The sequence below is a fragment of the Meles meles genome, chromosome 5 (assembly GCF_922984935.1).
Source record: "Meles meles chromosome 5, mMelMel3.1 paternal haplotype, whole genome shotgun sequence".
NCBI lineage: Eukaryota > Metazoa > Chordata > Mammalia > Carnivora > Mustelidae > Meles > Meles meles.
The window spans coordinates 66,413,541-66,427,310 of record NC_060070.1 but is presented as its reverse complement, the minus strand read 5'-3'; the positions used below and the strand labels follow the sequence as shown (position 1 = coordinate 66,427,310).

At 38.8% G+C, this 13,770-nt stretch overlaps 1 protein-coding gene across 2 annotated transcripts in view; it reads left to right on the top strand.

The window, feature by feature from the left end:
- The first annotated feature begins 1,375 nt into the window (after positions 1 to 1,375).
- Positions 1,376 to 13,770, top strand: part of PEX7 (peroxisomal biogenesis factor 7) — a 98,951-nt gene continuing 86,556 nt past the window's right edge. Inside the window, exons 1-3 of one of the 2 annotated variants that reach the window (XM_046004093.1) lie at positions 1,376 to 1,631; positions 3,146 to 3,203; positions 4,520 to 4,670. In XM_046004093.1, the coding sequence (XP_045860049.1) occupies positions 1,502 to 1,631; positions 3,146 to 3,203; positions 4,520 to 4,670 (339 nt within the window). In that variant the 5' untranslated portion in view covers positions 1,376 to 1,501. The remainder of the gene's footprint in view (positions 1,632 to 3,145; positions 3,204 to 4,519; positions 4,671 to 13,770) is intronic. The other variant, XM_046004092.1, reaches the window with a different exon arrangement.

Here is a 13,770-nt window from a genome sequence, read left to right as displayed (position 1 = left end):
ACCACTTACACCATCTGTAACCCCTGGCAACCACTAATCTGTTCTCCATTTCTATAATGTCATTTCAAGAACATTATATAAATGAAATAGTACAGTATGGAAGCTTTTGGGGTTGACGTTTGTTACTTAGAGTAATATTTTGGAGACTTATCCAGGAAACTTTTTGACACAAAAGATCTTTTAGAATGAACATGTAATTTATCAATTGGAAAACTCTGATGGTTCCGCATTGTTTAAGTTCCAGTAGAAATCCAATTCCATTAGTATAGTTAGTACAGCATGCAAGACTCTTCGTCTCTTCGTGATCCAGCCCTGGTACAATACCCTAGTCTCTTCACCCAAGTCTTCGCCTTACCCCTCCTCTCACTGGCCAGACTGAGTCCTGGCAGCTACAGTCTCCTATGGATCATGTTCCTTCCTTCCTCCCTCCATCCCTCTTTTCTTTCTTTCTTTCTTTCTTCCTTTCTCTCTTCCTTTTTTTCCCATCTCTTGTGTTGCTCATGTTATTCTTGATCCTACAATGATCAAGAACCTCCATCTCCTTGTTTATTTAAAGAAAACTTCATCATTTACTCATCACAAACAAATACCTTCTTTCTGAAGCTGTTCCTCCAGCACTGACAACTTCCTTTTAAAAATACGTGTATATATTTCCAATAGCACCTACAGTATTTTGATCACAGTTAATTGTTGACAGGTTAGACCATCTCTAGAGGACATCTTATTGCTTTTAAACCCCAAGTACCTAAAACTGTACTTGGTGTATAGTTAAGCTGACCCATATGACAAGGTTTGTGCCGGTTTCCCTGGCTTCATTATTAACTGCATTCTCTTTCACTCTCAACAGTGTCATATGTGACAAATAAATTATATATAGTCACCTTCTGCATAGCACATGCTTGGTAAATGTTTCAATGAATGAATGAATGAACTTTAATTTTCCTTAGCCTCGCACCTGAGCATTAGTTACTATACAATATACACCGTGAGAATTTTTTAAAAAGTTAACTGCTTTTTTTCCTAAGCTTCACTCCCGCCTGATTTAATATTGCTTCAAGTTACCTTGGACAACACAGCCCTCAATTGCCTTTTTGCTCCTTGCTTGGTTTCAGAGTTGCTGTAGCTTGTCTTACTTTGTAATCGTCAGAAACACTTCTTGATGCCAGTCTTCCGAAATCTCAACGAACTAATAAAAGCTAAAAAAAAAACTCCGCAGAGAAGGCTGATACGCAAAAACAAGTTGTCAGAATCATCACCTAATCCTAGAATCACAGTAGGTGGCGCCAATTGCTTTGTTTTGCCCCAAACAAAAATGGGCTCCGTCGGAGTCAAGGCCCTTTCCTTTGCGGACCAATCGAAATCTAGCATTCAGGGCTCCTGGTGACCTCACTTCCGCCTCGTCTTTCTGGGCCTCTCAACTTAGCGAGCCGGCACGTTCTGCTTCTGACCCGGAACGGCTGTGGCGGCCTCTGGGCTGCGAGGCCCGGAGGCAGCGGGCGGGATGAGCGGGGCGCGTGGCGGAGCGGTGCGGACGCTGCGGGTGCCAGGCCGCCACGGCTACGCGGCCGAGTTCTCCCCGTACCTGCCGGGCCGTCTCGCCTGCGCCGCAGCCCAGCACTATGGCATCGCGGGTGAGGCCGCGCCGCCGGGGCGGGGGCGGGTTCCCGTCGAGTCCCAGCTTGATGCTGCCGTGGGAAAGCACTTCTGACAGTAGACAGTGCTACAAATGAACACCAGGGGGAGCCTGGGAACGGGCCAGTTCCCTCTTCCTCCTTTGTCCAGTGTGAGGAGCGGGTCTGGAGACTGAAGTCCATGTTTTTTTCCTAGTTACGGTGCGGAAGTAGCTCGTGGGAGGTGCCTACTGGCTCGGGTCTTTATTCCTTAGCGCACCGCCTCCACCGCCACCTGATCCTCTACCCTACCCCCACCTCCAGGCACTAGCCACTTGCCGGGTGCCAGCTTGGCGGCTGGGACCCCTCCTTGGAAGGCGACAGTCTGCAGGGTCACCCCTGCGGGCCCTCCCACTACTTGCTAATGAGTCCCCCATCCCCACAGTCTGCATCTCCAGGCTGTCTCGGTGGCCCTCAGCGACTCTTGGCTTCGAACAATTGATTCAAGTTCTGCCCCCACGTTTGTTGTCTCTGGAGCAATACCCACAGTTGCAAGCAGTTGCTGGAGGTTCAAATTCATTGTCTCTTTTCAAGGACTAGATTGAAAGGCGGGGTTCCATTCGTAAATTTGCAACTTTTAATTTGGATCCTAACTGTTATTTACGCACTGAAGCTCCGTGTGCATAATGTCAGCTTTTGATAGTTTGTTTTGGTTTTTTTTTTTTGGTTTTTTTTTTGTCTTACAGCTGAAAAAAAAATGTGATTTCTAAAACTCAGAGGGCGAGAAAGATTTATTTATATTTTCACCACTTAGCTCTTACTGCTTGCATTTGCACATTCAGATTTACAGTACTTGCCCACTAGTTAGGTTGAAACTCAGGAGTTTGTTAGTTTAAATTAAATCCTTTGTAAAAACTTACAAGGAGTTGATATTAAAAAAAAAAAAATCAGTCGTGTGTAAATAGAGTGTTTTTACTTCCTCAGTCCGTATAACAAGTTTTATAACATGCTTGTCCCTTAGTGAAATAATTCATTTTTGGTAGATAACATAGTATTCAGTACTTTACCACCTAGTATGTGGTAAATTCCACTAGGTATTTTGTTTTAAAATCCCATGTTGAATGTATTTTAGGTTTATTGGTGAGGCAGTGTAATGTAGTAGAAGGAGTGGAGGAGTTTCTGGGGTCTGTAGGCCAAAGGTTTCTCAAGTGTAAAAACAGATGACAACATCTGTGTGGGAGTTTATGTGCCTCACACCCTGCCTGGCCACAGAATATGAATTCAAATATCTCTCCTCTCTGTTAGAGCTGTGTCTGGATTCCAGACATAGGTAAGATAAGTTTAATATTTCATGGTTGAGGCATAGTATAGAAAGAAATGGAAAGTACAGTCCTGATCATCTTGTATACATGGTCTCAATAACTAGGGAGGAATTTGTGGTAGTAAAATTAGGTGCTCAGTGCTCCCTCCCCTTTGACCTTAGATGCTCCCCTGACAAGTTCAACAGCATAACTTTGATTTTTCCCCCCCTTTAGGCTGTGGGACCCTTCTAATATTGGATCAAAATGAATCTGGGCTTAGACTTTTTAGAAGGTAAGGTGGCTCTCAGGATTAAACTTACGTGTATTCTCTGTTGCTATTAAAGCCTTAATATAATTAGATTTTGAATCTTTTTGATGAGTAAAAGATTTTTAATTTTTAGATTTGCAGTAGAAAAGAAACGTCAGCATTTGCATGGTATAGAACATATTTTTGCCAGTAAGTTGTGATTATATTAATTTTTCTTCTAAAGAACTTCTCTTTTTTTTTAAAGATTGTATTTATTTATTTGACAGAGAGAGAGAGAGATCACAAGTAGACAGAGGGGCAGGCAGAGAGAGGGGGAAGCAGGCGCCATGCTGAGCAGAGAGCCCAATGTGGGGCTCGATCCCAGGACCCTGGGATCATGACCTGAGCCGAAGGCAGAGGCTTTAACCCACTGAGCCACCCAGATGCCCCAAGGCCTTGTCTCTTAGGGTCGAGTTATAAACTATGAAGCTTAAACATAAACAAAGTGTGTAAACTGGTTAGTATACTGTGGGACATTTCTAACTTTGCTGTCTTCTTCACATAGTTCAGTTTTACTCAATCAGGAGCTGATTGTCCATTTTGTGAGTTACCTAAGCACTTCTTGCCCTTTCTTCTTTCTATGACTGTCTTGACTGTTGGACTTATTAATACTTCTGGCAGGGTTAGTTAATGTCAGAGAAAAGAAAGCAAATCCTATCAGAAGATAACTACCTGTTCATAGCTGAGGTGAAAATTTTATGTGGAAAGTTGAAGTCATTGGTCTAAATTAGTATTATGAAGTGCTTGCTGCTCCCTCCTATAGACCACAAAAACCAGCGAGCACCCAGGTATGGCATCACGGCCTCACATGAATTGTGCCCAATTTCTAGATGGGAGACCTAATTTTAATCTAGCTCTGCAGTTTTCTGTTTTATGTATGACCTGGGCTGTTCTTTTCTCTTTTTTTATTAATCTGTTTTTTTAAGATTTTATTTATTTTTGCGAGAGAATGAGAGAATGAGCACGAGCAGGGGGAAGGAACAGAGGGAGAAAGCAGGCTCCCCATTGAGCAGAGAGCCCAATGCAGGACTCGATCCCAGGACCATGAGATCATGACCTGAGCCGAAGGCAGATGCCCACTTCGGCCCACTGAGCCACCCAGGCTCCCTGGATTGTTTTTTCCACTTCTCTGAATGCATTCTGCATCTGTCAAGTGTTTGCTATGCTTATCTTCCACAATCATGAAGACTTTGTGAAATAATATGTGATAAACTTGAAGAAAAGCTGTAAAATTATGATTGTTATTTTATGTTTGGCTGCCTGAGTAGCCATAGGTTCTGTTTTCACTTTTCCTTGTGTAGCTTTGACTGGAACGATGGTTTGTTTGACGTGACCTGGAGTGAGAACAACGAACATGTCCTGGTCACTTGTAGTGGCGATGGCTCGCTGCAGCTGTGGGACACTGCCAAGGCCACGGGGCCTCTGCAAGTCTACAAGGAACACACTCAGGAGGTAGGAAGGCAGTCTTCCTGGGCCGATTATTTTTCTTTGGATGAAATTCACTCGGGGATGGAAATATGGGGACAGGCAGTTTAAGTTTGGTATTTCTTATACATGTTGGATGTCATTTATTATTTGGTTATTGAAACATAAAGTACATCTTGGCCCAAGGAGCTAGGAAGGAAGAAAAGGTCAGGCTTCTCATTAGTCCGTGAGAATGCCTCCAGTACTGTAAGTATGCTGTGGCCCTATTTCCTCTAGAGAGGCCTGTCACTTTCCTACCCCTGGATATGCCTGCCCTAAGACTGCCTGGAGACAAAGGTAGGCGGACTTTTCACAAAGACTTCACAAGATTGCCTCTAGGGCTTGAGGAAGGTTCCGAAGGATTTTCAGAATATATTGGAGCAAGAACATCAACTACTGATTATGAGACAGAGCTTACTGAAGAAATTTGAAATCGAAAGCCAGTTTATGTGTATATGTTCTCTGTGTGTGTATATATATGTATATGGGTAGTATAGAAAATAGTTTGGTTTTCAATCATATAAAACAACATATATTTTTAATGAACATGATGGTAAAGATAATCCCTTTTGGTGTTGTAGTTTAAAGGTTTAAAAATTTTCCTCAAGGTAGCAGGAGATCCTTCAAATGAAAACTTGCACATTTATGTTCAAACTTGTGTCTGCCACAGCGTCTGGCCCATGGAAGGCCTCCCGTCAGTGCTTATTAGATGCAAGAATATTAGTCTTTTATAATAAAAAGATTAGTCATGTGAGAATTCCAGAAATCATTGTGTAGCTATTGCTATTAAAAATCAGTATCTCAAGAATTATGACTGAAAATGGAAAATTTTAGTTCCTCTATTTTATGGTGAAGCCTTTTTGAATAAATGTACTTATACATGATCATGTTTTCATAGAATCACTGCAAACAACTTTGGTAAAGGAGAAATTTTAGTTTCAGGATTGTCAATGCAAGAATCCCCACAAAGCAGCATGTCCACAATTTGGACATTTTTATGGGTACCTTCATGATTTTTGCTTTTTTCTAATACCACTTATTTTTTTTTGTTTGTTTTGTTTTGCTTTAGTATTTTACCTCTCAAAAGATTTTTTTCTTTTTTTAAAAATCTTTGGTGCTTTATATTGTTTGTCTTATAAATTCTAAGACTATAGCCAACAGGTTGTAAAATAATGTCTAATTATGTTAAATGAGGTATACTGATTTAATATATTTTTAAAATGACCCTTACTTGTTATTTCACTTATCCTAAAACAGTTATATTTAGGAAGCTGTAGAATTGATAGCTAACTTAAAAGGTACATTTATTGGCTTTTAATGTACATTAAAATAAATATGAAATGAATGAAATGAAATGTATGTACCAGTTAAAAACCATCTGTTGTACATCCAGTGGTGTGTGTACTACTACTCTCTGGGAAATACTGCCCTAGAATGTTGCTGATGACAGTCTCTCAGCCTTTACTTATCTCAGTGAAAGGGGATCACACTATCTCATGAAATAATTTATTTGACTTTAGATTGCTCTAATGGTTAGAAAAATTGCCATCTTAAGCCCAAATCTACTGTCTGTCAAGCAACTGTTTTTTTAATGCTTTTCTCTGAAGTGATGAGAGTGAGTCCAGTCCCCCTTTTCCAGGGAACCCTTGAAAATGGCCACCATGACCCCTTTTAGTCTTTCCTGTTCTGGACTCTGTGTAATTCTTTTAGCCTGTCTTCAGATTACATGGTGTCTGTATCTTTTACCCTCTTGGTAAATTCCTTCATATATTTCCCTTTTTCACAGTCATTTCTGACATTGCCTACATTATTACATTATTTATGAGCAGTGCTTAGCTTTTTAAGACTTTGCCACCATAATCTTAAGCCTCTGGCTCTAATAGTACCTAACCTGGCTTCCTGTCCATTTCTCGGCCCTGTAATAGTGTTGGGTTATTTTGAATCCACTGGTAAGGCACCTTCATCTCTGCTATTTGAACTGCTATGAAGTCAGGTTTATATCATTCTATAATGATGTAACTGGGTGTTTTTTGAGCTGAAGATACCTTTCGGGTTTTTCGTTTCTTTTTTCTTTCAGGCTTTTTTCCCCCTTAATATCTTTTCAGGTGCAATTTTTGATAAGTGCTTACATCAGTTAGTGTGCCTCGGCTGTCTGTGTAATGGAGACTACAACTAAAAGCAGGTCCAACAATCAGAGTTTATTATCTCACACAACCAAGTATGTGGAGGTGGAATGGGTGCTGGCTTGGTTATTCAGGCTTGACAATGCCATCAGATACCCAAGTTGTCCTTGCCTTTTGCACTGTTATCCTCAGTGGGTATTCTTTTCTCCTTATGCTGCTTATAGTTGCAACTATCATCTTATCACCTTTCGAGGTCAAAGGGCAAAAAAAGTGAATGTCCCTGTCTTGGGACTTTTTTGAGGAAAAGCTTCCTCAAAGTTCTCCAGCAGTCACCCTTCTTCACATCTATGTAGCTAGAAGAGCATAGTCTGCCCAGTCCTAATCGTGTCACTTATGAGGAGACAAGCAGCCATTCCTTCCTTCACCTAAACAAGATTTGGCCCAGGGATGAGGAAGGGATAGAGCTTTCTCCCTGAAGGACAAAATTAGGATTCTGTGAGCAAGGACGAAAGGGGGATTGGCCCCACTACAATATACTTGTCCTTCTCACATTCATTAGTAAAAATCAAAGTATGCCAAGCAGCATGATGAATAAAGAAACTGTAGGATACCCTCTGTAAGACTGTTAAAGACTGTGAAAGACTGTGAAGAGAAAGAATTTCTGGTGATAACTTAAGGCTTAGTATCATAATACCAAATATTTGGCATTTTTTTCGTTAAGGAGGAGACATACAGCATATATTCAAAGCATGTCTCTATAATAGATACTCAGAAAGACTTAAAAGGATGTAAGGGCAAGTGAGAGTTTTGAGGAGCTAATAAATATTTGTTAAATAAATAAGTGAACAAGCATAGCCGATTTCCTTTTATTCCCCCCCTCCCCCAACATGTTCAAGAATAGCAAACAATGGGTCGTTTTTTCCCCGTGGGTAATAGAATAAGGATGAGCAGCCTGGTTTCAGTCAATTTTGGGTTGAATCCTGACTCTGTAACTTATCTGCTGTGGGACCCTGGGCAAGTTACTTATTTCTCCTAAAGCTTTCTTCATTTGCAAACTGAGGATAAGAGTAGTCTATGTCATAGGTTGTTGTAAGTACTTAGAACAGAACCAACACTATAAACAAATATGGGCTATTATTACTCTATATAATTATATCTTATTATACTAAGGTTAGAGAGATAGAGAACAAGTTAGGAAACCTGCACTTACCCATTTCATCACTTGATTACTGAGAAAATGTCTAATCAATTTCAGATAATCAGATGAGAAGGTGCTGAAATGAAAAGGAGAAATCCAAGACCTGGGACCTAGATATATTTTAGGCCTGAGGAATGAAGTGCTTGGTGAAATGGAAAGAAAGAAAAACACGGACATTATCTGTGTGCATGGCTTCTAAACTTAGCATCAGAGCAAGAATCCGATTCTTCTCTCCATTGTTTAACTGCTGTCCGCAGAGGCCATTATGTCTTTTGAGCCCATTAAATGCCTGTGGCTTAGCCTGGCTGAGTATATAGCAGTGGAAGAATAGGAAAATTTAAAAACGATCTAGCAAGAAGAAAGGGTGAACTGAGAATTTTGTTTCTGTACTTCATGATTTTCAACATGGTGCCATTGACAGGAATGACTTTCAAGGCGACATTGACTCAGCTTAATGTTTAATGTATCTAGTTTCCCGTGTACTTATTACAGTTTTAAAAAATAGTTAACATTTGTCTTCATTGTCAAATAGTAATCTTATCAGTTTGCTGAATTTTTTTTAAAAGATTTGATCTACTTAAAGTTTTTGCTTATGAAAACTTATCTTTGAAGTAAGTATGCAACTCTTAGTATCTCATTGGGTAGAGAATGTATTTAACTATACGTTTTGTAGTAAAGATGTGCTATATGGTTAAGACCTGCTTACTTTAAAAAATCAATGATTTACTACTTTGATACAATAGAAGCTGAAAAGTTTATAATGATGGATGCCCATAAATATATTAATGCAGACTGACAGTGAGTCATGCATTTAACACTAATTTGTTCCCTTTAGAAATTGCATTTATGTTTAACTGTGTAACAGACTTCTCAGCTAAAGAGATCTCTTTTCTTTCCCCTCCTTCATTTCCTCCTCTCTTCCTTTCTTCCAGGACACAATTAGACTTGATGTATTTCCTTGTGGGTATTTAGTCACTTAAATTCTGGAGTAGGTTACTGCAGTAAGATTTTTATTACCATTTAAAATAGGTGTAAAGCTTCCCCCCAAATATTGTGATTATGGAGAAAACTAGTTTCCAATCATGTATCTGTTGAGTCTTTCTGGATTTTACTACAAATCGAATGTGATAGATATCCTTCACTTTGTAATCCTTATGTTGCTAAAGCATTCACTTTTTTTGTTTGTTTGTTTTGTTTAATATCTTAACGTTTTAATTGTATTTAAAAAGCCAGGTCTGGAGGCACCTGGGTGGGTCAGTAAGTTGAGTATCTGACTCTTGGTTTTGGCTCAGGTTATGATCTCAGGATTGTGAGATCAAGCCCCACATCAGGCTCTGTACTGGGTGTGGAGCCTACCTAAGATTCTCTCTCTTCCTTTCCCCCTCCCCCTGTTCACATTCCCTCTCTTGAAAAAAAAAAAAAAAAAAAAAAAAAAAAAGATTTCCCCCCCGCCCCACCTCTCCTTCTCTTTCTCTCTCTCAAAAAAAGAAGCAGCTAGATCTGTCCATACTGGTTGCACATGTTATGGACCAGCCATATGCTAGTCATTGAAGATGCAAATATAAATAAGACTCAGGTGCTAATTTATGGTAGTAGTTCTCTACATTCAAGCAAACCATTTAATTCAGTGTGATCATATTGAAAAAGAAGTGTCTAGAAGGTACAGAGAGGGCACAAGAGAGATGCCATTTGAGCTGAGTCTTGGACAATTAGTAGAAATCCACTGGCAGCAGTGGAAGGGAAGAGGGCATGTCTGGTAGAGAGAAGCATCTGCACAGGTGCAGATCTGTGAAAGAGCAGGACATGCTCGGGCACTCCGTAGGTCCCCTGGTGTGACTGGAGCCTAGAGTGTATGTGTTGGATTCTAACCTACTAGAATCACATAAGGGCCTTTAAAAAATCTTCATACCCAGGTCTCAATGTCTGGGGGCTGGAACCAAGCTTTATGTAGATTTCCAGATGATTCCAGCGTGCAGCGATGTTTGGAAGCCACTGCTTTAACTCAGTAGGCATTCCGTTCTCATGACCTTAATAAGTATATTGCTTAATATTTTGAGGGTTGTAGATTCAAAATGTAGATTTTAACAAATATTTAATAAAAAGCATGATTTGATTTGCTTTACAAAGGGGTGAACTCAAAGCTTTAAAACTTTTTTTGTTTTTAAAGAAGAGGAAGTGATAGATTTAAATAGATGGATACTGTAATGGAATATTTTTGGGTCAAGAATGAGTTTCATGCATGACTACTACCACTCTATCTGTAGTCTCCTGTCATATACTCATTGTGGGTCTCAAACTCTGTGCTTGTCTCCAAAGTAGGTTGGTGAGTGAATCATGTCTAGAAATTAGAACCCCATGCCTCCTACTTTAGATCTGGAAGGAAACATATGTAGGAAACATATGTACAGTCTTATTTGATAATTTTGTATCATGTGAAACTAGAAGTTTTTTTTTAGTTTAGCTATGATCTTATATCCAGTGAAGTTATCCTATGGAATTATTGGCAGAGCTATTTAAGTATATTTAGAATTACATTTTATGTGAGACAGGGAGGAATTATATATATATTTTATATATACATGAATATATATGTGTATATATATTTGTATATATGTGTGTATATATATATATATATAATTATGTCTGTATATATTTCAAAAAGAAACAGTGGGAAGATAATCCAAAAGCTAATAAAAATGGTTACCTTTAAAGGGTGTGGGGAAGAAATAATCAGGGGAGAGGGGACAAGGATGGATAATTTCTCCAATATAATTTGTATTATACTTTTGGTCTTGGAACAGTTGAAATATTTTACAAAATTAAAAACACCATTTAATTAAAATAGAAAAAAGCAAGTGCTAAAAATTGAAAACAAACAGAAACAAATTAATCTAGTGGTATATCAAATTGGCATCATAATTAGGTATTGAAAATAATTATTTCTAGTTACTTTTAAAATACGGTATTGTGATTGTCCATAACCAAATGAGATACGTCTGATAGACAAAAAGAATTGCAAAGAAGTTGTAAACTGTATTCAGAAAGGTCAGTATTGTTATTTTGAAACTCTTTATTATAGAAAGACAATTATCATATTTCATTCATATGTGGAATGTAAGAAACAGCACAGAGGACATACGGGAAAAGAGGGAAAACTGAATGGGAAGTAATCAGAGGGGCAAACCGTGAGAGACTCTTCACTCTAAAGAACTGAGGGTTGCTGGAGGGGAGGTGGGTAGGGAAAGGGGTAAATGGGTGATGGGCATTAAGAAGAGTGTGATGTGATTTGATGAGCAGCAGGTGTTATATGCAACTGATGAATTATAGAACTCTACAGCTGAAACTAATAATGTACTGTATGTTGGCCAATTATTTAAATTAAAAAAAAACTCAAATTGTAGGTTAAAGCATAACAGTAAACATGTTATTAGAAACCAAAGCTTTTTAAGTAAGAGAAAATGATGAGAATAAATAAGTTAAAAAGAGATTTTATTTTAAAATTGAGACATATCTGTACAGACTCATTTATTTTTCTCTGTTTAGAAAAGTACGTATGTCCTGGTTCTTTGGACTATAAAGACCAAAAAGCAGTGACAACTCAGTCACAGTGAATATCCCTAGTGCCCAGCTTACTGCCTCTGAATACCAAGGAACTGGGATCTTTGCAGAGATTGTTGATTCCAGGACTGAGAGGAAACATACAAGATGAATCTAAGACATCCTCTTGTGTCAGAAAACTGTGAAAGGCCAATGGAATGAACATCAAAAGTTTAGAAGAGACAATGTGTAGAGAGACGATACACTTACATGGATATTTCCACCCATTGCATGGAGTTATAATCATTAAGAAACAACCAGTAGGTCACCATTGAAGATTCCTAGGACAGTGGACTCATTCTGAAAATTGTTAAGATAAAGAATCAAGGCACTTATTTGGCTTTCCTAAATGAATTTTATTGTGGAATAATCAGATGCTTGATGTGGAAAATTTCTCCTAACAGAATTCTGGCTAATAATTACAGAAGGAATAGCATAATTAGAAAGCCCACCATTGAGTTTCCTCAAATGAAGTAATGACTGTAGACAAAGGTTGTCTATGGATGCTGAAACATTAATTTAACATTGCTCCATCTTCTGAATAGTTTCAGGATCACTAAAAATGGGTAAACCAGCAATTATACACCTAATACAAAAGGAAGCTAAAAAAAAGATTGAACTGAATGTAATCAAGCCTCTAGACCTTACTTCCAGCTTAAAGGAATGGGAAGGGTGAAGGAGTATGGTAACACTATGAGGAAACAGCCAAATCCAGAGTGTAGAAGATTCTACAGGACCTTAACTTTGTGTCTTCAATAATTATAAATGTCATGGGAAGGGTGGGTAGGAAAAGCAAGGTGGGAGAGGAGGACTTTCCTAGATTAGGAACATAACAACTGAATGTAAAATGTGGATTTTGTTTGGTTTCTGGTTCAAATAAACCAACTGTAAAAAGACATTTTTGAGACACTTGGGAAAATAAGAATGTGGACTGAGTTTTGAATGATATTAAGGAACTGTTATTCATCTTTTTAGGTGAAAATAGCCTTGTGCTTCTATAAGAAAGAAAAACATCCTTACCTGCTTAATTATGAGTGAAGTGGTCTGATGTTAAAATACTCCAGCAATCGTTAACGGGACAGATGAAACAAGGTGGCAAAATGTTGATGATTTTGGAAAATATGTGATGGATACCTGGGGATTTATTATGATATTTTTTCTTTTATGTGCATTTAAAAATTTTTATAATGATAAATTTTAAAAACTTGTTTCACATTAAAAGAAATATGTATCCTTTTCTAATCGCTCAGTAATTAAAAGTCAGTGTCCCTTTCCTTTGTATTGATACAGATAAGTATGAACATTCTGGACATAGTTTCTATTTGATGATTTTTAATTAAATAGACCAACTTAAAAAGGGCAATGCTATACAGCAGATTAAAAATGAGCTCTTTGGGAATTGGTTTCAGTAATAAAATTTGTCCTCTCAAACAGTGGTTTTGATGAAGTTCAGATTTCATAAAGCAACACAAAGTATTTTTCAGGGTGTTTTTTTTTTCTTTTTGCAGTTTCTCAACTAATTTTCTCACCACTGCCAAGAGTAATTACATAACGTAGGCCTTTAGGGGACCCTGGTTTTAAAGCATAACTGCATACCCCTCTTCTTTTTTATCCTTAATCTAACCATCAAGCCATGTGCACTGTTTGAGCAGGAGTGGAGGGGGGAATTGGGAATAGGGAAAGGGTAGAAGCCTGGACTAATGTGAGATGTGCTCTTCGTTCTTATTTGTTTCTCTGTCCCTTCATCCATTCCAGAAACTTCCATTAAGCCTACAGTGTGCAAGGGACGGTGTAGAGCCTAGCGGGGAAGATGAACAAGTCAGACGTGGTCCTCCTTGCCCTGTTTGAGCCTGAACCCTCTGGGGCAGGGGTGGGGTGGTGGGGGGTGGAGCTGCTGGTTATCTCCTTGATAATGTGATAAGTGCTGGAATGTATGGAGTACAGTAAGAGGAAGGATCTTGTCTGGGGAAGGGACCACAAGTGCACCCTTAGGTCTACAGGGCGAGTTGGAATTAACTGTTCAGATGGAGATGCCAGAGGAATCGTGTTGGAGGCAAAGGAAAGTGCAGGCTAGAAGGGGAGGGCTTGAGCCTGCATGCCTGGAACAGTTGGCGCCTTGGCTGTTAAGCTCAAATTAGTAGAAAGACACTGAAGATTTTTATGATATATT